A 22,476-nucleotide genomic window follows, 5' to 3' on the forward strand; every position below is an offset into this window, starting at 1 on the left:
TATGGGAGTGCGTCCCAGGACTCCTGGGTTCGATTCCCGGTTCTGAATGTGTGTGTGGTCTAGTGTTAAGAGCAGAAGACTGGGTCTGCAGACTCCTGGGCTCCAGTCTTTAGCTGCGGGGGGAAGTATTTGTTAGTGGTTAGAGCAGGGAGTGGGCATCAGGACTAGAGCTGCAGGTGAGAGGTCGTGCAGCTTTTATTTCCACTGGGCTGAATGAACCCCATGTGGTGTCTGGTTGCTGTAGCTCAGGTGTCCTGTCACTGGCGGGTGTCAGGAGGGAAGGCTGGGTGGAGTTGCCTGTGCTGTGTGCTGCCCTGGCTGTGGCAGGGAATGGCCGGGGCTGTGTTTCTTAAGGGGCCTGGCAGATTTCCTTTGTTCTTCGCTGGGCTTTATATTAGCGCTCGCGAGCTCTCTGCACCTCTCTCAGAGAGTCCTAGAAATCTGAGATGGAAAAATAGAGCAGACCAGCTTGTCTGTGTCCCCAGGCGAGTGCCAAGGTGGATTTGCTGCATGAGGCATGTGGTTTAAATGTTATCGAGCTCTGAGGCTTTTACTGCTTCCCTTGGGAAACTGTTCTCGTGCATGGGGCCGGGCGCGAGGCTGAGAGACGGGAGACCTGGGTTCTACCCCTCTTCCTGCTACTGACTCCCTTTGAGACTGGGGGCAAGTAACCGCCCATTGCAGTGCCTCAGTTTCCCCCTCTGTAAAATGGAGATGATTGTGTTGTCTCTTCTTCATAAAGGGCTCTGAGATCAGTACATGGAAAAGCCAGCTGAAGGGTGAAGTGTGATCATGCATCTAAATAAATACCAGGGCATAAATCATGTCTAGGCAGCCCACCAGCCTTGGCAGTTTAGAGATTCCATGAGTGGGGGTGACAGATCAAGCCCAGTGCAGGGGGTGGAGCAGATGTTTATATCCCTAGCTACTGCCCTGTAGCAAAGAGCCCCAAATCCCCCGAGAAGCCTGCCAGAAAGAGCTCAGTGTCGGGTGGATGAACTGCTTTTGCCTTATTTTGAACCCACTCGAACTCATTGTGGGTTGGAAAGTTTGACTTCAGCTCAAACGCTCTTGGTATCACGTTCCACTTGGCAGGGAAGGGAGAGAAACATCATTCAGAGGAGCCAGTCCTCTCTAGGGCGGTCCCTCTGCTCTGGCCATGGGCCAGCCAAGCTTCGGGGCTCTTCTGTGCCCCGCACTGAGCACAGCCTGTCCTTTGGCTAGGAATAGTTTTTCAGTTGACTCGACCGTGAAAGAAAAGACAGGTGTTAGGTGAGCGAGGAGAGCCAGGGGCTCAGGAGATCAGGGTTAAATCCTGTCTTGTAAGGTACTTTGTCTCTCTGTCTGTTTCCCCATCTGTGCAATGGCGACCGTAATGCTCCCCTCTTCGGAGGGGTGTCGTGAACTCCGCGTGTCTGAGCGGTGGTGCTTGGGGGCAGACGAGAGACCCCCTAGGAAGTGTTCTGGGTGAATACCGACTCCTTTCGCAAACTCTAGAAAACGAGGGTTAGCCAAGCTCCCAGCCCTCATACCAATGGGCAAAAGGCACAGGCTGCATGCAGGATCTGTGCCCGGCAGGATTGGTGGAGCCTGTGAAATCCAGTGCATGTAATACCCTGGGGACATACCCCGCCAGGACTCTGGAGCAGGGATCCCTCGAGAATCCATCCTAGTCCTTCCACCGAGCCCCGTTGCAGGCTGAGAGGGGAGGCTGGGAGTTTATCCCAGGCTATCAACACAACTCCTAGCCCTGAGCCTTCCTATGGAGCCTGGGCTCGGAGCGGGGCACTTGATTTAAAGAGCCCTTGTTCTTCTAAGCAGCGCCAGCGCCTGGCATGACAGAGCTGCCTTTTGTCCTTTCAGGCTGAGATAGTGAAGAGGCTGAGTGCCATCTGTGCCCAGATCATACCGTTCCTGACGCAGGAGGTAAGAGGGCTTGCACCGGGCTGTGTGCAGGATGGGTAGAGTCGTGGCGCGGTGGAGGAGGAGGACACTAGGTTGCACTGGGTTAAAAAGTTGTGCTGTGTAAGAGGGAGATCCCCAGGAGGGTGAGCGACTCTGGGGGTGTTCTCGCTGGGAGGGTCCCCTGAACCATAACCCAGGAGGGGGCAGCTCCGCCTCGTCCCCCGGAGGCTCAGTTGTCTTTTCGATGGGGCGTGAGCTCACACCCAGCCGGGCCCCTGACCTGCCGTGCCTTCCTTTCCCAGCACCAGCAGCAGGTGCTGCAAGCCGTGGAGCGGGCCAAGCAGGTGACCATGGGGGAACTGAACAGCATCATTGGGGTGAGTAGCCCAGCGATGGGGGAGGGGAAGGAAGTTCTGATCAGGGAATTTGGAGCCGGGATGCCCCTGGCAGGGTAACCCCAGACCACAGCCCTGGGCTGCCCCCACCCAGCTGGATGGATGCTCCCTCGTGTCCTCCTCCTTTGCAGCCACTTTGAGCGAGTCAGACAGTGGCTTCCCCCTGCGGCGCACGCACCACTCGGTGCCCCACCGGCAGCAAAAGGCAGGAAAGCCGGGTGGAGGGGAGGGAACGTCACGGCTTCAAGGGCGGTGTTGGGTGGAGACCAGGAGCCTTGTGACAGCAATGGCCAAACTCCCACTGACCTAGGAGCTGCTCTGGGCCCTGGGAGCTGTTGAAATCGCGCAGGGAGCCTTGGAGGGTCATCCTGCAGCAAAGAGGCCTGATCACCCCCCACCTTTGACAGGGGGTTTCTGTTTGTGCTCAGCCCTGGGCACCATAGGCCTCAGCTGCTGGTGCTCGTGGCTGCAGCTGGGCAAAAGGTCTTGGAACCGCTTCGGGGCAGGTAGCGGGGCTAGGGGGGTTGGGTGAATCAGGGGGAAGGGACCTTCCTGGGAAGGGCGACTCCCTGCAGCCCTGGCTCTTTCTCCTTCAGCAGCAGCAGCTCCAGCACCTCTCCCACCATGCGCCTCCCATCCCGCTCACCCCGCACCCTTCAGGCATGCAGCCTTCCAGCCTGGCCAGCGCCTCGGGACTCCTGGCCCTGTCAGGGGCACTGGTGGCCCAGTCTCAGCTCACTGCAAAGGAGGACAGAGGGGCTCAGGATGCTGAGAATAACAGAGGTAAAGGAAAGAGACTTGCATGGTGCGGGAGTGGGGAGGGACAAGGGGCAATTAGCCCTTTGAAGCCTGAAAGATGCCCCTTCCTCCTGGGGAGCAGAGCCAGGCTGGCTCGGGTGTGGACTGGAGGAGAAGTGATTGGTCCCTAAGGAGCACTGCCATTTGGTGCCAGCCAACAGCCCCCCCTCCAGGGGCCTTCTGCAAACCACGGCAGTGAGAGCAGACGTCGCCGCACTCTGCCCTTTACCCAGAGCTCACTGGTGTGCAGCAGCTGCCGGCTCCAGCCAGCAAAGCGCCGGGCGCGGCGAGTGACAGATAAAGCTAATTAAGTCTCTGGAGCCTTGCGAGGTTGGAACAGCTGTGGCACCGAGTGGACCCCGGAAGGCACACGCGTGTGTGCAGGACGTGTGCCTGGTTGTGTCCGTGAAACCTGTGCACAGGACGTGTGTGTCTCTATCGGTGTGTCCCATGCATGCAGGGGTGTATGTGCCACTGTACATGCATGGATTTGTGTACGCACGTGAGTGTGTGCTCGTGAACGCACGCGCAAAGGCGCGTGTGACAGGCTCTACTGGGGAGATCGGTGGGGCAGCTGCTGTTTCTTTGACGCTTTGCTCCGTATGCCTCCCTGGAACGCGCCGTCATTTACCAGGAGCTTTAGCTAATAAGGGTCCTGTTATCCAAACTGCTCCTTAGTCCTGTCTCCAAACGGTTTGGGGAGGACGATGCCATTAACAGCCTGCTCTGTGTGGCTGCAGCCTCTGCACTGCCACTTGGGGACCGAGGGGGACCCCCTATCGGCTAACATCCAGCTCCTATTCTCCTCTTCCCAGCGCAGCTGAGGGTTGGGAAAGCTGCAAAGGTAGCACAATGGGCTTTTGCACCTCCCAAGGATCGGTGCCGACTGGCTCGGACTGGGCCCCTCCTGGACAGGGGAGGAGGGTGGGGTATGGAGCCAGGCCCTGGACCCTCGGGTACCAAACAAGGGCAGGGAAGATGCCTGAGAATCAGCTTCCCTGAGCCAGGTGGAAATCAGGAAGGAGGGTGGCCCTGCTACAGTGTGTGTGACATCCATCCCCTAGGCATCTCTCTGGGTTCCAGCAGCGGCTGCGACCTCCAGCGCTGCCCCCTCCGTCTTTCTCGGTCACGTCCTGTCACTGTTTTTTTTTTACCCTTCTGGACTCAGCCCAGCTTGTTTTCTGTGTCCAGCCACCTCCACCTCTCGCCTTCTGTGGCTCTGGTCCTGTGTTCCTCCTCTCCCTGTCCTACGCTGGCGTTTTCCTTAGACAAAGCAGGGATTTGAGCCTGGGTGTCTCAGTCCTGGTGAGTGCACTAGGCTATTCTGGGGTGGAGAGAATCCATTTCTCGTCCCCCTGCTTGCATGTGTGTGCTTGTGCTCGCTTTCTCTCTTTTCTCATGACCAAATTTAGAAGGGTCTCAGTTTTGCTCTGATAACAGAACGAAACCGAAGGTTGAAATGGAGTTGTTGTTTTCCAGCCAGCCCTACTTTTTATACCAGCATCAGAAAATGCTTTACAACCCCTTACCTACTATCTTAATGATCATTAAATTAGCTAAAGGCTAATGTGGGTCATCAGAGTATTTAGCTCTAAAGCGCTTCTTATCCATAGAGCTCAAAGCACTTTGTGACAGAGGTCTCGCTATCCCCACTTTACGTATGGGGAAACTGAGGTATTGCGTAGTGAAAAGCATTGCCCAGAGTCGCCTGGCAGCCTAGATCCTCCTGGAGCCTTGTCCCAATTCCTCCCAGCCAGAAATAAAACCCAGGGCTCCTAGGTTGCACACTGGTGCTCTATCTGCTAGGCCATACTGCCTTCCAGCAGGGGCAGTGTATGTTAAACATAGGTTGTGATTAAGAGGGATAGCTCAGTGGTTTGAGCATTGGCCTGCTAAACCCAGGGTTGGGAGTTCAATCCTTGTGGGGGCAATTTAGGGATCTGGGGCAAAAATCTGTCTGGGGATTGGTCCTGCTTTGAGCAGGAGGTGGGACTAGATACCTCCTGAGGTCCCTTCCACCCTTGTGTTCTGAGCCCTAGAAGTGCTAGAAATGTTGTTGTGATAGATTTAAAGGACGAAAAGGGCGATTCAACCATTTGTTTTGTTTCTCTACACACGGGTCCCCCTGTAATGTTAGCAACCAAAACACAACGGCCCTAGTCCGGATTATGAGACGCCAGAAGCGAAACCGACCAGTCTAAGGTCGCTGCTCAATTGCAAACAAGGCCTAGATTGCAAATTCTTTTTTGGCTTTTCAATAAGCGTTAAGGGGTTCCCTGATGGAGAACTCTCAGGTGCAGTGGCTATATAAGAACAAAAAGAGTGAAAGGGAAATGATGTTTTTAACATTATTAAAAGCAGAACTAGATCATTGTAAGTGGCAGGAGTGGCACCAGCAATCGGGGGTGAGTGTGTATGTATACACCCCTCCGCACACGTTGGTGAACGCTTTTAATTTTGACAGTGTCTCTTTAAGGGTGCCCCTCCCCCCCAAAGAAAGACAACAGTTGGAAGAGGAGAAAAGCAGGCTTTACGCTGTCTTGCTTAACCCTCTGAGAACCAGACAGGTAGGCCGATGGATGCTTCAGGAGGAAGGTTGTCCTGTGCACTGCTGGGCTAGATGCAAGAGACAGTAGGTGTCCTCCTATGGGCTGGGTTGTGTTGGATTAGATGGTCCCTGTTGCCCTTAAAAACCTGTGCAATGCTACATACATCTAAAGGGTAATCCTAGTATCTCAGGGGTGAATTATTCAGGAGCTGGTATGATTAAATTCATCTTGCATTATGAGATTGTAATCCCCACCCCTTTGTGCTGGCCGGTGAGTCCTGGAGCGGTTAAATATGTTCAGAAACCCTCATCTCTTGATTTCCGTCTGCTTCATCCCCGAGCATCTGTCCTCCTGCCAGAGAAGATTGAGACTCTGCTGGGAGAACCCATTTATCCTCTCCACGTGCTGATGCGATCATTACCGGCCAGGATCTTCAGGGAGCAGAGAGTGTTGTGCAGACAACCTCAGGCTGAAATTTGCAGTCAGACCCCTGGTGATCTCGGCTCATTTGAGGAGATGGTGTTTGTGTCGCATGCGTTGCATGCAAAAGAGGCCTGGCCAAAGCCTGGGAAGAGGGAAGGCACACACAGGGCCTGTGGGTATGGGGATGCACCTGGCTTTTTTCTGCAATTGTGTCCAGCATCTGTTAGCCTGTCTCCCTTTAGCCAAGATATTGTGTCTCTGCCTCCTGCACCCAACCTCCGTTTTCTCCTGCCCCCAGGCTGAGTATCCTCAAACTCTGGGGAAGTTCAGACCCTCCCCTTGTAGTTAATGAGATCGCAGAAGGATGGTCTAGGGCAGTGGTTCTCAATTGGGGGTTCGCAGACCCCTGGGGGGATGCAGGGATCTTCCGGGGTGGGTATTTGCTTAGTTTCACAACAGACTACCTAAAAAGCAGTAGCGAAGTCAGGACAAAGTAAAATTGCACACAGACAACGCCTGGGTTATACTGCTCTGTGTACTATACACTGAAATGTACGAACAATAGTTATATTCCAGTTGATTTATTTTATAATTATATGGTAAAAAGGAGAAAGTCGGCCGTTGTTCAGCACGAGTGAGCTGGGGTGCTTCTGTTCTTTTATGTCTGATTTTGTAAGCAAGGAGTTTTGAAGTGAGGTGGACCTTGGAGGGATGCAGGACAATGCAGACTCCAGAAAGGACACAGTAATCTGGAAAGGTGGAGAGACACTGGGCTCTAGGCTGGGACTCAGGAGATGTGCTTTCACTTCTCAGCTCACCCACAGATTTGCTGTGGAACCGTGGGCAGGCCGCTTCATCTACTCTGTGCCTCAGTTCTCCATCTGTGAAATGGGGATAATGTCGTTACTGTGCCTTTTGAGCTTTACACAACGAGCACAATACAAAGACACCTCACAGATACGCCTGGGCTCCAAATAACCGTTCTCTCTGGCCAGACATGGACAAGGCCAAGCTGCTCTGGCTGGCCTCTGGCAGCTTCTAAAACACAGAACACAGTGAGCACCACTAGTGGGCTCACAGACTATTCAAAGGGATACCACCCAATTTCTTGACTGTGCACTCTCCCTATCTCACTTGGGTATTCAAGAACAGTCCGTTAGTGATTGTGAAGTGCTATAATACACACTGATGAGACCCGAAAAATCACTCTGATAGAAACTAGCAAATCCAGGCTCCATGGAGATTTTGCAGTTCCCGTACGGGTCACGAGTACAAGCAACATCAGCTGTGCAGCCCAGGCCAAGGATCAGGGGTTCACACTGTCCTCCACCAGAGAATATTTGCTTTTGTTTTACATGGACTGTTGCTCTTTATGGTACAAGCTGCTACATCACAGCCCTCAGGCTTTGGGGTTCTCTGAAATCCTGCTTGGGGGCTGTGCATCAGACTCAGATGGGTGCATCTCAGATGCTTACCTGTGATTATGTGGGGTGACCTAGTCCTCCCTCCAGGGTAACCCTTGATGCTGGAATGAAGCCCATGGGGTGGAAAGATCTAATTCTATTCCCATGTGATTGGGATCATCCATTCACTAGTGCAAGGAAATGATTGTGCCCCATAGCTGGGTTGTCAGGAATATCTGTCCAGCCTTTCCTGGCTGATAGAGAGTCCTGATTACTCTGGGGACGTACAACCCAAATCAGACCCCTGCGGCTTGGGCGTGGCCATGTGACATCAGAACTAAATGAATCTCTTTGTTCTCCCTTTGTGTTTTCCCGATCTGGGGCTATCTACGCACCTGTGTCTGTCTGCTGGCCGGGCCCCAGAGCGCACGCCAAGCCGGGTAAGCCATGCGACGGGGATCTGGAGAGGACCTGTCTGGGTGAGAGTGGATATTAGCTTAAGGGAAGGTGTTGGACCTGAAGCAATGAGCGGGGCTCGTTCTGAAATGAGTCTTGGTGCTCTGGCAGGGTGGGTGCATCTCATCCCCACCTGGCTTGCAGTGATCGGGAGACCTGAGGTCAGCTGGGCTGTGCACAGGCCTGAAAGACGACTTTGGATCCCAGCTCTCAACCTGACTCTGGACAAAGAGGCCTCTGGCTTTGGGTGCCCAGTGGGGCCCTGGAAAGCAGAGGCCAGCCACAGTGCAGGGTACTCCGGCCAGGCCATAGGTGGGAGCAGGTTTGGAGCATGGGCCGTACACCTGCGATGCCTCCTGTGTGGAGGTGGATTCCTGGGGGCCACCCTTTGATGCCCCACAGCAGCAGAGAGAATGAAGGGCTGAGGGGTTGCTCTGTTGGTGAGAGAGGCTCAGGGCCACCCAGAGGATTCAGGGGGCCTGGGGTCTTCGGCGGCGGGGGGCCACCGCCACCGAATTGCCACCGAAGACCCGGCACTTCAGTGGTGGGTCCCGGGGCGGAAGGACTCCCCACCGCAGGTCTTCGGGGCACTTTGGCGGTGGGTCCCGGAGTGGAAGGACCCCCCACCGGTGAAGACCCGGAGCGAGTGAAAGACCCTGCTCCAGGGACCCCGAAAAACTCTCGTGGGGGCCCCTGCGGGGCCTGGGGCAAATTGCCTCACTTGCCCCCTCCTCTGGGCGGCCCTGGACAGGCTCAGCCAGACTCCGTCTTTTGGTGCTTTCAGGAAGAGCCGTGATGGGCGTCTTTTCTCCAAGCCTTGCGCTCGGCTCCCTTCTCTTGTGGTTGCACTGGGATTCCCAGCAATGTTTTGTTGCCTGGACTTTTCAAAGCAAACAGCCCTGAGATAGCGTTCCTGCTGCCCTTCGTTTTCAATGCCAGGGCTAGAGGCTGAGCCGGGGTTTGGGGGAGGATTTGCAGCTGGAGGGGAACCAGCGAGAGAGAATCCGGGATGTTTCTGCAGTGCTTGGGATCCACGTTTAATTTGCTTCTGTGGACAGATTATTTCCAAGGGCTGAGGGTGGAGTTGTATTAAAGCCCCATTTGGAGCTGGTGTCAATTGGCCTCACTCCGTTGATTTCACGGGAGCTGCTGCTACCTCCGCCAGCTAGGGATCTGACTCCAGTGGGATTCTCCCCTGCCCCGGGGGGCGGACCCCAGGGACTTCAACGGAGCTAGGCTGATTGACAGCAGCTGGGGGTTGAGCCCCGCTGAGTTCAATGGAGCTATGTCGGTTTACACCATCCTGAGATCCGGATCCATTGAGGTAAATGTAGCTACAGCTGTTTGCACCTGCTGAGGATCTGGCCCAGAACTGGAATTTGCACCAAGGAAGCAAAGATCCTTGGCGCATTCCCCAAAGTGCTTTGCTTTTCCCTCTCGGGGGTGGGTTCACAGGATGGGACTTGCACTCAGATCTAGCCTGTCTGATGGCCTTGCGGAGTGGGGGATGAGTCATGGGCCCGTGTTGGTGAAGAAGGATGATGGCCTTGTACTAGTTTGTGCCGCTGACTCGCTTCTGTGCTTGGTGCGTCAGTTTCCCCCAACTGTCAAACGGGGACTGTGATCCTCACAGGTCTGATCTGGAGGCTCAATTGTCTGTGATTTCCAGAAGGAAAGAGCCAGGGAAGTGCAAGGTGATTTGTCCCGGGAATGAAGGCGAATAACTATAGAGGCTGAATTCCCCTCCCGTTCCGATCTCCAGGGTGAGTGCCCACTGGCAGGAGCTGGGAGGAAGCTTACCGGAGGGCTGCCCTGGGCTGTGGATGGAGGAATTGGGTCTCCCAGCACTAAAGAACTGAAGGCAGATCCCTTCCCCTCCTCTAGAAACCAGCCTCGCTCAGAGCTGGCCTGATGGAAGGGAGCTCGAACCGGCCAGGGGCACAGCACTGGCCTCTCCCTTGTTTGTTGTTCTGTGCAAAGTGTCTGGCGCTTCAGCTGTCACTGCCAAGCTGAGAGCAGACGGGTCCCAGCTTGTCAGCCCAGCGCCCTGCTTCCTAGGCACAAAGGCTGCGTGCAGTGCTGTAGTGAGAGGCGCGCTTCCTGTCCCCTCCAACACACACACACACACACGCACCCGAGAGCCTTCACACGCACAGACATTCACGCACACACATTCACGCACACACATGCACACACACCCCCGAGAGCCTTTATACACACACACACGCGCGCGCGCGCACACCCCGAGAGCCTTTACTTAAACACACACACACACGAAGTTCATAATTCAAAGCTGCAGTGACTGTCAAGTACACACAGTAATAATCATGGGCAGGTGCCTGCAGATTGCAATGTGTAAAACAGGGTGCATCCATTACACCCTTGTGGCCGCTGAGGGGGTTTCTGGGAATTGGGGGACCTCCCCTCCCCCACGGCTGTACAGTCTGCTCGAGCCAGTCCCATAGGAAACAGGCATATCCCTATGGATCCTGACATCAGAAAGTGCTACCTGGGATATCTCCTACTGTCCTCTTCACCCTATGTAAAAGCGCTACAAAAAGCACACAGGAAACCCATTCACCCACCACTAAAATGCAGCCACCTCTGGGGTGGAACGTGGTGGCCATTTAACAGCTCCCCAGCAATGCCATGCGGCAGCTCAGGATGGGAAGTGAAGGGTAATGGATCCAGATGAAATCTGTGGGGAGCTCTAAGCAGAGTTGGGGAGGGATCAGTGATCAAGTCTGAGCTGGGAATGTGCCAGTTAAAGGGGTTTCTTGTTGGGGGATAAAGTAACCGCCTCACTTTGACAGATGTGCACCTGTTGGGGGCAGTGTAATGATGGAGGTGCTCAGACCTGACGTGGCCCGTTTGCCTGTTTGCCGAGGCTAGTGTCTAAAGGTCAGGCTCATCCCAAAATAGCCTCTTACGTCCTTGCCGAGGAGAGAGCTGTTCTGCCCTGCTTTGGCAGCGATCCTCCGCGCGTGCTGTGCCTCCCGATCCCCGTGCTGCCGTAATCCAGCCTTGCCTGCCAATATACCGCTGTCACCTGCGTGAGCAGGTTGGGCCAGGCCAGGGGATGCGCCAGGGTAGGGGTGGCCTGGTTGCCGCATTCCTCCACACCACAGGCTGCACACAGCCACACGTGGGTTCGTGCGTGGCCTTCGAGGACTCCAGTTAAAGCCGCTCCCTTGCATCTGTGCCTGGCATCAACCCCCCACTTAATGCATACCTAGCTCTAGCCTGCCAAGGGTCACGGAAAGGGAAACTGAGGCACGGAGCAGGGAAGTGAATTGCCCACGATCTAGCCAGGGCCAGGAATAGGACCCACATGTCTGGAGTCCCCAGTTCTAGGCCTGAACCATTCCTCCTGCCTTTTGAGCTCTCTCTCCCTTTGCGTGGGCTCTGAGCGACAGCCCAGAGAACTGGTCTCTCACCTATGAAAACCATGTAACTCGATAGGAACCTGGTGGGAGGAGGGGGAAGAGGAGGTGTGTTCTGATCTCCCCAGTAGAGCCAAAAAAACCCTTTTCAAATGTATCCCAGATTCATGCTACTCAGGCATTTGTCCTGGTGGAACAGGAGGCTAGGGAATGCTTCAGGGCAGAAGGAGCAGGCACTGGCAGGGACTGGCAGTGCCTTGGTGTTAACTTGCTTTGTGGTTCAGCCTTTCTGGTCTGTAGCGAACGGTGGAGGCAGGGCAAGGAAGGGTTAAAGATCTCGCTGTGCCCCTCAAGCTGTCCAGTCATTTGCATCGATCCACCATGAAGGATGGTCTTGTAATTCCTCCGAGGATGAGCAATGGCGTGGGCTGGACCTGTGATGTGCTAGGCAGCCAGCGCGCAGCACGGGAAGAAAGAACCGTGGTTACTGTGCCACAGCAGGTGGATTGATGCAAAAAGGGTCGATTTCAGATCCTTAGAGGAAGGTGTAAGCGCTTTGGGGGCACGTACAATGTGTGTTCATACAGCACCTTGCACCGTGGGGTTCTGGGCCCTGACTGGGGCTCCCAGACATTACTGCAGTACATAAGTGGGGTGGACTGGGGGAAATTCTGCCTAACCACAGCCATGGCTCAGCTTGTGCCCTGAAGCCTGAGGATCGATGGCCCTTTGCCCTTTTCATCTTGGCACGTTGTCACCGGAGAGGCCAGACAAGTGACTAATCCCTGGAAGCTGTTTGCGTTCTACAGCAGGGAGTCCCGTGCATTAACTGTCTGAGTTTACTAGTGGGAGATCTTTGCTCCAAACAAATGCCAATTCATGGAGAGGAGGAGGGTGGGGAATGACCAATCTTAGGCCAAAACTTGCCAGCCTGGCTACTGATTTTGTTTTCAGATCTAGGTGCCCCAGGGCCTTATTTTCATAGATCCTGGGCACCTACAACTTGTGGGGAATTGCAAGTGCCTAGCAGCCTGGCACATCAGGCCCCAGGATGGGGTGCTCCCCCAGAGACAAAGCCCAAGCACCCTGACATCAGTGCCCACTTTGAAACCCCTGCAGACCAGTATCTTCTCAACCTAATCAGGTAGATTAGATTCCCTGTAACGCCAGTGTCAATCCAGTGTCACTCCGGATTATACGCCAGATCCACCGGGATCAGAATCTGGCCAAAGCAGGTGCGTGGGGGTGGGGGGAGGAAAGAGTTGTTTTTATTAGTATCGGAGGAAACCAAAAGACACAGTAGCAGAAGATAAAGGAATTGAAGACGCCCACACAGATTCTGTTACAATCAAATCTACACCAGGCCAGAGCCAATGGGGCTGGGGGGTGGGGGAAAGGGATGTACTAACTGATCTTCATACCCCACATCCCTAGTTCCAGCGGTGAAGGGGTTAAGGCGGGAAGTGCAGAGTAAACAGGAGACTGCTGATGGGGATTTTCCATTCCTGTCATGCCTCATTATCTCCCCAAGGGGCAAAACTTCTTTCAAGCCCAGGGACTAAGGGAGGCCGCTGTTATTGGACGGTTGTTTTCATTTAGCCAGTATACAAACATCTCTCTTAGGGCTGGTCTGCAAAGAAACCACAGCGCTTCCTCCAGTGGTGGCGGGGGGGGGAGAGGGGTGGCCCAGTGGGCCCCCCCCCTTTGCTTCTGGAAAATGCTTATTTAAGTAGGTCATTTATGAGGCCCACCTGCCGCACACAGATCTGTTTGCATGTGCCAGCTCCCAGCGGCTGGTATCTCTCCTTGAACTGACCCCCCCGGCCCCCCGGCCAGATGCACTGGCGGTGCCTGACTGTGGAAAGGCATGTGGCCTTGTTGGGCTGGGTGGATTTTTTTTTATTTCTCCGTCTTCCTTCAGTGCAAGCACAAAAATCCTGCCAGCCCAGCTGTGGAATGATTTACTGAAGAAGTGACATGCTGGCAGCTGAGCAGTGTTCATGCCCCAAGGTGGCCGAGCCAAGGAGAGGAGAGATGTTTGTTGTTGTTTTTTAAGGAAGGCGTTTGGGGAGCAGGCAGATCTCAGTCTGGGCAGTTGCGCGGGCTCCCGGCCAGCGCTGGATGATTCTTGGCCGTGGGAGCTAAGGGCAGAACGTGAAACTGACAAAACTCAGCAGCTGCTTGGTGCCTTTTCAGGGAGATCTTTAAGTGTTTCATAAACGTTCAGTGAATTAATCCTCCTGGTCTTTGCCTCCCTCCTTGGGAGGGAAATAAGGATCATTATCCTGATTGTGCAGATGGGGAAACTAAGGTGCAGAGAAGCAGTTTGCCTGAGTGAGTTGGTGATAGGGAACCCAGGAGTCCTGGCTCCCAGTCTGTGCCGCTCTGGTGTTCCTGGAGTGGGCAGCAGAACCCAGGAGTCGTGACTCCCTGATCCACACTTGACCCTTAGACAAAATTCCCCCTCCCTAAACCAGGGGTAGCCCTGCAGAGTCCTGACTCTTAGTACCCCCCTGCTCTAACCTGCTAGACCGCACTCCCTCCCCAGAGACAGGACTCCTAATACTCGCTGGCTGCTCTAACTGGGAGAAAACCTGCCTCTGCCTTTTAAAGTTTGGGGTGTGAGTTTGCACAGTGCCAATCTGAGAGTTTGGGCGTGCGTCCAGGTAGGGGCAGCGTCTCAGGGTGCTAGAAAGGCAGCTGGAGGGCAGGGGGAGCTGAGGGCATGAGCTGACCTCCCCTTCACATTCTGCTGCCAAGAGAGCGGATAGGATGGGGATCTGGGCCAAGCAATCCCGCCCCCCCCCTCGACTAGCGAGGGAGATCGTGTGAGCGGCAGCATTTACAAGATCTGAAGTCTCCACCCTGGCCTTTGAAGGGGTTCAGATGCCAGAGCCCAGGGGCCCATGATGTTAATTCCCCACTCTGAAAAGAGCGAGGCCACACAGGCTGCCGGCCAGCCGCAAAGCTGGCAGCTGCGTGCCGAGCCCCAGTCCCCTTGGCCTCCGGGGAGGAAGCTGTGGGAAATGGCTTGGCAGCTTCTGGGACTCTCCACCCTTGCTGTGCATTAACTCTGGTCTCCTCTCGCTTCCCCTGTGCAGAGCATTTCTGCCTCCCCTCCGGAGAGCCTGCAGGGTGAAGAGCGCCCGGGCGGCACCGGGCTGAAGCGGAAACGGGAGGAGAAGGACCTGCCGGGACATTACGTGAGTGCCGCTAGGATCCCTGCCCCTGGAAGGATGGGCTGGGTATTGCTGCCGGGGGAGGGAGGGCGGTGCTGGAGGTGGCAGAGGGCAAGGTCTGGCTTTGCCATGCAGTGATGTGAAAGGCAGATCCCGCTCCTCTGGGGCTGTTCGGAAGAACGGGTTAGACAAACTCCTGTCCGGGATGGTCTTCAGTTTACTCAGTCCTGCTTCAGTGCAGAGGGCTGGACTTGTTGAGCACTCGAGGTCCCTTCCAGCCCTGCAGTTCTATGATTCTGCCGAGAGCGGGTTCAGGCCCTGGTGAAAACATTTTTTTGGGCCCCCAGCAAGGGCAGACTGGCTGAACAGGACCAATGAAGCCAGGCAAGCCAGGCCCCGGGCCCCTTTCTGGACTGCTGGGTCCTGGTAATTTGTACCGGCTTTCCCCCGCCTCCCCCATCAACCCTGTCTGTAGCAAACTCCACTGCACCAGGCTGGGGGGCTGCCCATGTGTGAAGCTTGAGGCCCCCCTGAGCCCCCAAAGGGTTATCCGAGAGCCCCAGGCAGGGGGGCTTTTCAGCCTGGCTGTCATCAGCAGACGTCCCCACTAGGGCCTCGTGTAGAAAGGTCTCATGGTTCAGTGGATAATGCACTGGGCTGGGACTCAGGAGACCTCACTTCTAGTCCTGGCTCTGCTGGGTGACCTTGGGGACGAGCAGCTGGGTGCCTCCCTGGGAGTTGCTCGAGAAGAATCTGGGGCAGGAATGGAGCAGGCCTGATGCTGATGTTGCTTTCAGGGTGTAAATCGGCTTCAATGCCATATAAGTCAATGAAGCAGATTCTCTGCTGGGGTAACCTGCACCCTGGGGGAGCTCCTGTCCCTTATGGAGTCTTTGGAGGCAAGGCCTTGGTCTGTGTCCAGAACAGAACCCCAGAAGGGGTCTGCACCAGCCCCTCTCATTAGGGGGTCACATAGGCAGATGGCGTGTTCACTGGATTGGGGACCAGCATTTTTTTCTCAGCTCTGCCACTGACCTGCTGGGTGACCTTGAATAAGTCACAGCCTTCCCCCGTGCCTCAGTTTTCCCCTCTGACCTTTTTCTCTCATGTCTAGTCAGACTGCAGTCTTGCAGTCTCTCCTTAGTTGTATATACAGCACCTAGCACACTGGAGCCCTGATCTCAGCTGAGAGCATTTGCCTCTTTTCCAATAATGCTAACAATTCTACACTTGCCCAGACTGTTGTTTTTAATGTTGCCCGGATGCTATGGGATTTTTCTTCCAGATTCTGCAGGAGATTTGGGGGCAAAATCTGGGGGATGATGATGATAACTTTAAAAAAGAAAATTCGGTCTGGACCCTATGGAGATTGGAAATGGTGACTCTGAAGAGACTTTTTAGCTAAAAGGGACCTTTCAACATTGCTTACTAGCTTTAAAGTGCTGCAGAAAAATATTTGGGAAAATACCTTATAAAAGAATTCCACAGAGAGCCCTTAAATCCGAGGCATTTCTGGGTCTCTGCTCTGTCTGATGCAGCCTTTGCTTGTGTGGGATCTGATCCAAAGCCCATTGAAGTCACCGGGGAAACATTTCATTCACTTCCTTGGGCTTTGGGTCAGGGAGATGAGCCAACAGAGTGGAGAGAGAATAATAATCCTTAGGGTTTATCTAGTGTTTTCCAGCTGTTTGCCTCAAACACTTTACAAAGGACATCAGTATCATTCTGCCCATTTTCCAGATGGGAAAACTGAGGCACAAAGCGGCAACATAACTCTCCCATCTAGCAGGCCAGTGGCAGAGCTAGGAATAGACCCCAGGTCTTCTGAGTCACAATCCAGTGCTTGAGCCACTAGGCAACACTGCCTCGAAGATCTGCCCTGTGTCGGTATTTTGCTGTTTTAATTGTTCCTGGCTCTGTTTCTCCCCTCAGCAGGACAGCGACGGGGACAAGAGCGATTATAACCTAGTAGTGGATGAGGTGAGTGAGACGTTTTTAATTAGATCTCTTAAGGCCTTGTCTAGACACACAATTCATATTACTTTACTGTTACAGCTGCAACCTAGGATGGAGGCAGTTATCTCAGTGCACAGGTAATAGCTGTGCAGAAAGGGGAATGAATTATGCTGGGGTAAGGTATCTCTAACGGCTGTACTGATAAAACCATATCTGGAAACGTCTCTCCCCGAACTGGAATAATGATATTGGTTTGAAATCTGTGTATAGACCAGGTCTAAGATGGTAACTGAAGGTGATTCTGTTAGACAGAGTTGCGCCTTGGTGGTTGTATCACAAGTCTCGTGATATTTGGTGTTTTTGGGGAAGCCCCAGTTCCGTGACTGTATCAGAATCTCAGTTTTCTTTTTTGAAAAAACCAAGTTGGTTTCTAGCCTTCTTGACTGTGGAGAGAAGCTGGGAAGTGTGACCGCGGAAAGACAAATAGAAAGAACCCCAGAGCTGTTATTTTAAAAGAACGAGTCTCCCTGGTCAGCCAGGTCCATGGGTTGGCAAGCTGGAGGCGCCTGTCCCTGAGTGGAGACTCGACTGATTTGCAAACAGTCATTTTGTCCGGCTGGTTGATTATATTGTAGCAAATCGGCGGGTGTCCCCCAGTTCTTTGCACTTGCTACCCAGCTGTCTGTTGCAGCCTGTTGGAAAGCACCCAAAGCATTAAAAGAGAGAGAATTAATATGGCTTGCAAAATTCCCAGTGCGTTCAAAAGCAGGGGCAATTTTCTCATGTCCTCCTAGGCTACGTCTGCAAAAGCAGGTCTGGATCCTGCTCCACAACCTGTGTGACTCTGGAGCATCTGCATTCGGTATCGCGAATTGACCCTGGGGTGTGGCAAGAGGAGAGCCCGCTCTGCTGCTAGCCGTGCTGTCCCTGTGCAGTGGGCGCACACTGGGCCCCGGTGCCCTCCTCTCTGAAGGCCTTGTCTGCTTTTCTCTTCTCTGCTGCAGGACCCGCCCTCTGAGCCCAGCAGCCCTGCCCATGCACCCAGCACTAAGCTCCCACCCGCCCGCAGGGACATGCCCGAAAGCCCAGCCTCCCTGGCCTCCAGCCGGAGCACAACACCCCTCAAACTGAAGGACCAGAGCCTGGTAAAGAGATGGGCTGGCGAGCTGGAGAGAGATCGCGGGGTTTGGGTGGGGAGTCGGCATCTACCTCTGTATCCCAGGGCACTGCCCCAGGGTGTCTGTCCCTGCTGCAGCACAGGAGGTGGGGAGGGGGGGCCCGGAGCTCCTGGCCTGTGGATCTGGGATTCTCCTCCCTGCTTAGAGGGCATGTCGCAGGCAATCCAGCCTGGAGGATGCACGGGGGGCTGCCCCTGCTGGAGTTCTGGATTGGGGAAAGGGATGCTGCCCCCCGCAATCCCCTCCAGTGCGCCTTCCCCAATCACACACAATTACTTGGGCTTCCCGCCTGGTCCTTAACCCCTCAAGCACTTAACGAGAGAACTTCTCGCCACTCCCTCTCCCCGTCATCCTATTGCTACCTGCCCGCCCCACATCTTCCCCTGGCTCCCCTGCCAGACACCAGGGTAGAACCCTGCCCCCTCCAGAGGGGAAGAATTGCATTGCACTGCCTCCTATCCTGATGCAACCCACGTCCCTCACTGCTGGTTCCAAGCCCTGGAGGGGACGTAGACTGGCAATGGGGTAAGAGGGATGGTGGCAGTGGGCGCCGGGGCGGGGGGCACAACAGACCAAGAGTTACTCCTCCTAACAATCCTCTTCTGCCAGAATCCCTCCCTCCTTCCCTACCACTGAGGACCAGCCGGAAGCCTAGGAAACAACCTGGTCCCCAAAGGGTTAACCCTCCAGACCACCCTACGCTGGAGTCAAACCCAGGGTCTGTGTGTCCCCTGGAGGTTCTCCAGCACTCTTAAGGGTTAACAGCCACCCAGCAAGACAGAACGGTTTGGGATGCAGGCAGTGTGTGGGCTTTGCTGTGCAATCAGCAGGCAGCCTGGCCTAGTGGTTGCAGCAGAGTGGCTCTGGGAGCCAGGACGCCTGGGTTCTGTTCCCACCTCTGTACTGACTCGCTGCACGTCGTTGGGCCAATCAGTTCCCCTCCCCAGGCCTTGCCTCATCCCATCTGTACAGTGTGTCTAACGCTCCGTGGGAGCACGAGGAGGCTCTAATTAATGAGTGTGCATCAGGTGCTTGGAGATCCTTGGCATGTTGATTAATTAATTAATAACGAATCCCTGCTCTCGCTAGCGGGTCTCCCGCGCTGCCTGGCAAGGGGTGAGTGCCTTTGGAAGGGGGGTTAATACGCGGGTAACTGGAGCCTGGCTCTGTAGGTATTTTCCATCCGGCTGCCTGCAGAATTCCCCTGGGCTCCTCCATGCGCTGTGCAATCTATCGATTTGCCCAGCATCAGCCTGATTCTCAGATTGAAACATCAGCAGGAGGGAAGCATGGGAAGAGAGGGTATTGATTGCGCTGCCATTCCCAGCCCAGCCATCAAGCGGAGGACCAAGAGACACTTACCAGATTCAGCGGGAGCAATCTGTCGGCTGCAAGGGTTTGGGAGCCCTCCGTAGGGTTGCTGGCACTTGCTGGCATTTCTTCCCAGGCTAATCTGATTAGAGCAGCCAAAATGCCCTAAGTGATGTGAGATTCGTGGGCTCCACTTGGATTTCTACAAGTCTCCACAAAATCCCAAGGAGAGCAAAAATGGACCCCCCTTCAGTGAAACTCCCGGCAGGGTGGGGCGACTGGTCGATGGGTCAATGGGCCTGATCCTGGGGCAGGGTCTGCAGACTCTCTGTGCAAGTTTTAACCGGAAGGGAGTGTTCTCTAGGGGGTCAGAGCAGGGGGCTGCGAATCAAGACTCCTGTGCTGTCTTCCCAGCTCTGGAAAGGAGTGGGGTCCAGTCCCAGTGGTTGAAGTAGCAAGAGGGGCCGGGAGCCAGGACTCCTAGGTTCTGTACCAAACCCAGGCACAGAATCTCTCCAGGAGCTTGGGTAAATTACATCGCTGCCTCAGTTTCCCCACTGGGGTGTGTGAGGTTTCATGAATGTGCAAGTAGCACTCTGGGGGGCCTTGGCTGGAAGGCTCTAGAGCAGGGCAGGGCAACATCTCCTTTCCATTGCAGAACGATGTCTCAGCCAACACTCCCACCTCCAAGTCCTCCAGCTCCTCTCCTCCACGGGACTCCCTAACGCCCGGCCCCGGGCCAAGCTCGGCCTCCCATCTCCGGCAACTGTCCTCCAAGCCGCCTGCCACGGACACCATCAGTGAGTCTCTCTAAGGCATCTGCACATTTCTGAGAAACTGCCTGGCCTCGTAACACAGCATGTGTGCGCACAGGGGTGCATGGCAGCTGCTGCAGTTACCACAGGGCTCTGGGTCAGTGGTGGATTTCCACCCATATCACAGCCAATTTTATGGAAGCGCTTCTGCCGTGCTAATATGGCGTGTGGGTCAATTACACCAACAGGTCCAATGCGTTAAGCTGATGAGAGCCTGCTGTGCAATGCAAGGCCCTCCTTGCTTCTCAGGTGTGGGTCCATCGTATGGTTTGTGTCAACCTGTGGAACTCACTGCTGCAGGAATTCAGAGTGACAAATACTGTGTCTGGCTTTTGGAAAGGGTTCTGCATTGTTTCTGACTCGTAATATTTCTGGGTATTCATGTGAAAACAAGGGTGATCAAAGCGCATGCTTCAAGACATTGGCTGAAGGGGTAAGGAAGGAACTGGCAGAGGAAGGATGATCTTGTGGGTACGGCGCTGACTGGACAGGGACTCAGATCTGGATTCAGTTCCCAGCTCTGCCACAGACTCCCTGGATGGCCCTGAGCCAGTCATTTAGGCCCAGATCGCAAAGGTACCTAACTCCCATTGATTCAGGTGTCTAAATACCTTTTGAGGATGTAGGCTTTACTCTCTCTGTGCCTCAATGCTCTATCTGTGCAAAAGAGATTGTCGGCTTTTTGTCTCTTTCGATGTGTGTACATGGTGCCTAGTTACAAAGGGTCCCTGGTTTTGGGGGCAGTGGGTTATTTTGATCCAATTATTTGATCCTAATGTATTTTCCTCCCCACCAAGGTGCGTGTTGCTCTGTAGCCCAGGTGCCTTTGGAGATTTTTCATCCCCTTCTGATGCATCAGATACTGGCCACTCCCAGAGACTAGGGCCCAATGCTGGATTTTTCTATTGGTGCTGGGCGTGTGTGTACTCTGAGGCTACGTCTGCACTGCAGCTGAAAGGTGTCATTCCCGGCCTGGGTTCGATGAGCGGTTAGCGAGCGCCTAAAATCACAAGGTAGCCGCAGTGGCTCGGGCTAGCTGCCCCACTGAAACCCCGTCAGAGTTCCTTGGAACGTAGTAGGTGGCTAGACTGAGCCGCTGTGGCTACGTTGTGATTTTAGGAACCAGGAAAGAGAGACAGAAGCAGACGGAAAACGAGCAAACTCTTACACTGGACACTCTTGGTCTTGTGCTAGGAGACAGGACAGAAGCTCCCGATCTCCCTTCTCTGGACCATTCAGTATTTTGAGACTCTAGCCTGTGTCCTCCGTTCGTCTCCTCTTGCAGGTGATGCTCCCAGTCCGTTCCGTTCAGTCTCTCTTTCTAGGAGTTTTTCCAGGTCCTCCGTCATTGGTGGCTCTGGGTCCCCTCCAGTTCTGCAGTATCCCTTTGGAGATAGGTTGGCCAATAGCCAGAAACCGCACCATTGACGTATTACTCCCTTGAGTAGGCGGTGCAGGATTGGGCCCTGCAGGAGTTTGTTGTTTGTTTCACAGTTGTGCTCAGAGGCCCCAACTGAGATCAGGGCGCTGTTGTGTGCTGGATGCTCCACAGACAGCAAGAGACACGGTCCCTGCCCTGATGATGTAGCTGTATAAGTGGGGATCACTTGAAAGCCCACAGGGGTGTGGCTCAGTGTTAAAGGCCAGCTCTGCCTCTCTGGGTGATGCTGGGCAAGTTACTTTGCCATTTGGTGCCTCAATTTCCCCATCCGTAAACCAGGCGCATTACCGACTTCAGAGGGGTTGCTGTGAACTGGTGTTTGGAGAGCGCTTTGCAATCCTCCCGTGAGAGGAGCCGTGGAGCGTCAGGGGGGATTTTGGCTAATAGAAATGCGTCTTGGCTGAAAGCTGGGTAGTGGTGGGAAAATGGTTTGATCAAGACTGGCAGTTTTCGAAGTGGAAATAGAGCAAGAATTTGAGAAATGAAGCCCTTGTCTGTGCTAGAAAATTACTCTGATAAGGGGATGGAAATGGATCTCGATAAACCAGGAGAACTTCTGAGATGAATGCACCAGGATCAGCTTAGAACTCACTTGCATTGATTTAGCTTAGTTCAGTATGAGCCCAGTTTAAAAGGATTTCGGGGCCTCTGCATCAAGGGTTTGAAAGGCAGCATGGCTAGGGCCGCTGACTAGGGACTCAGGAGACTTGGGTTCTATTCCTGGCTCTGCCGCAATGCCCAAGGTCACCCAGGAGAAGTCCTGTTGCCTTTGTGCCTCAGTTTCCCCTTTGTCTGCCTTGTCTAAGACATTTGAGGCAGCAGCTGATCTGATCTCAGGTGCGGCTTCGTGGTGCTACTGTGGTACAAATATTAACTACTCAGAAGTTCCTGGCTTCCAGCCTTGGCTAGCAGAGTTGGTTCTTGGCACTCAGGCATTTAGATCCACTGGTCCCAGGTTCAGTCCCCGCTGGCCATGACCCACCCTGGGGCGTTACGCTGCCATAATGCAGGTAACCAGCGCCCGGGGTGCTGCTCAATGGCTGCGTCTCTTCTCTCGAACCCCCAGCTCTGCGCAGCCCCCTGAGCGTGCCCAGCACCTACGCGTCTTCGTTCGGGATGGTGCCCCACGCCACCGTCAACGGCGAGCTCGCGGCCCCTAGCTCCTATGTGAGCATCCACCTCTCTCCGCAAGTCAGCGGGACGGTGTTGTACGGACGGTCCCCTCTGGTGAGTCGCAGACGGGCCAGGGCAGAGGCCAGCTCAGCTCCAGCCGCCTCCTGCAAA

At 54.6% G+C, this 22,476-nt stretch overlaps 1 protein-coding gene across 10 annotated transcripts in view; it reads left to right on the forward strand.

Annotated features, from left to right (window-relative positions):
- The window catches only part of TLE2 (TLE family member 2, transcriptional corepressor), a 39,339-nt gene that overhangs the window by 10,565 nt on the left and 6,298 nt on the right, over window positions 1–22,476 (forward strand). For 3 of the 10 annotated variants that reach the window (XM_050934121.1, XM_050934119.1, XM_050934124.1), the window contains 9 exons: window positions 1,864–1,926; window positions 2,208–2,282; window positions 2,897–3,083; window positions 7,897–7,913; window positions 14,414–14,515; window positions 16,424–16,471; window positions 17,452–17,592; window positions 19,595–19,736; window positions 22,259–22,419. In XM_050934121.1, the coding sequence (XP_050790078.1) occupies window positions 1,864–1,926; window positions 2,208–2,282; window positions 2,897–3,083; window positions 7,897–7,913; window positions 14,414–14,515; window positions 16,424–16,471; window positions 17,452–17,592; window positions 19,595–19,736; window positions 22,259–22,419 (936 nt within the window). Of the gene's footprint in view, window positions 1–1,169; window positions 1,328–1,366; window positions 1,468–1,863; window positions 1,927–2,207; window positions 2,283–2,896; window positions 3,084–7,896; window positions 7,914–14,413; window positions 14,516–16,423; window positions 16,472–17,451; window positions 17,593–19,594; window positions 19,737–22,258; window positions 22,420–22,476 lie in introns of those variants that run through there. The other 7 variants (XM_050934122.1, XM_050934125.1, XM_050934126.1 and 4 more) reach the window with 6 other exon arrangements.

The sequence above is a fragment of the Gopherus flavomarginatus genome, chromosome 24 (genome assembly GCF_025201925.1).
Source record: "Gopherus flavomarginatus isolate rGopFla2 chromosome 24, rGopFla2.mat.asm, whole genome shotgun sequence".
NCBI lineage: Eukaryota > Metazoa > Chordata > Testudines > Testudinidae > Gopherus > Gopherus flavomarginatus.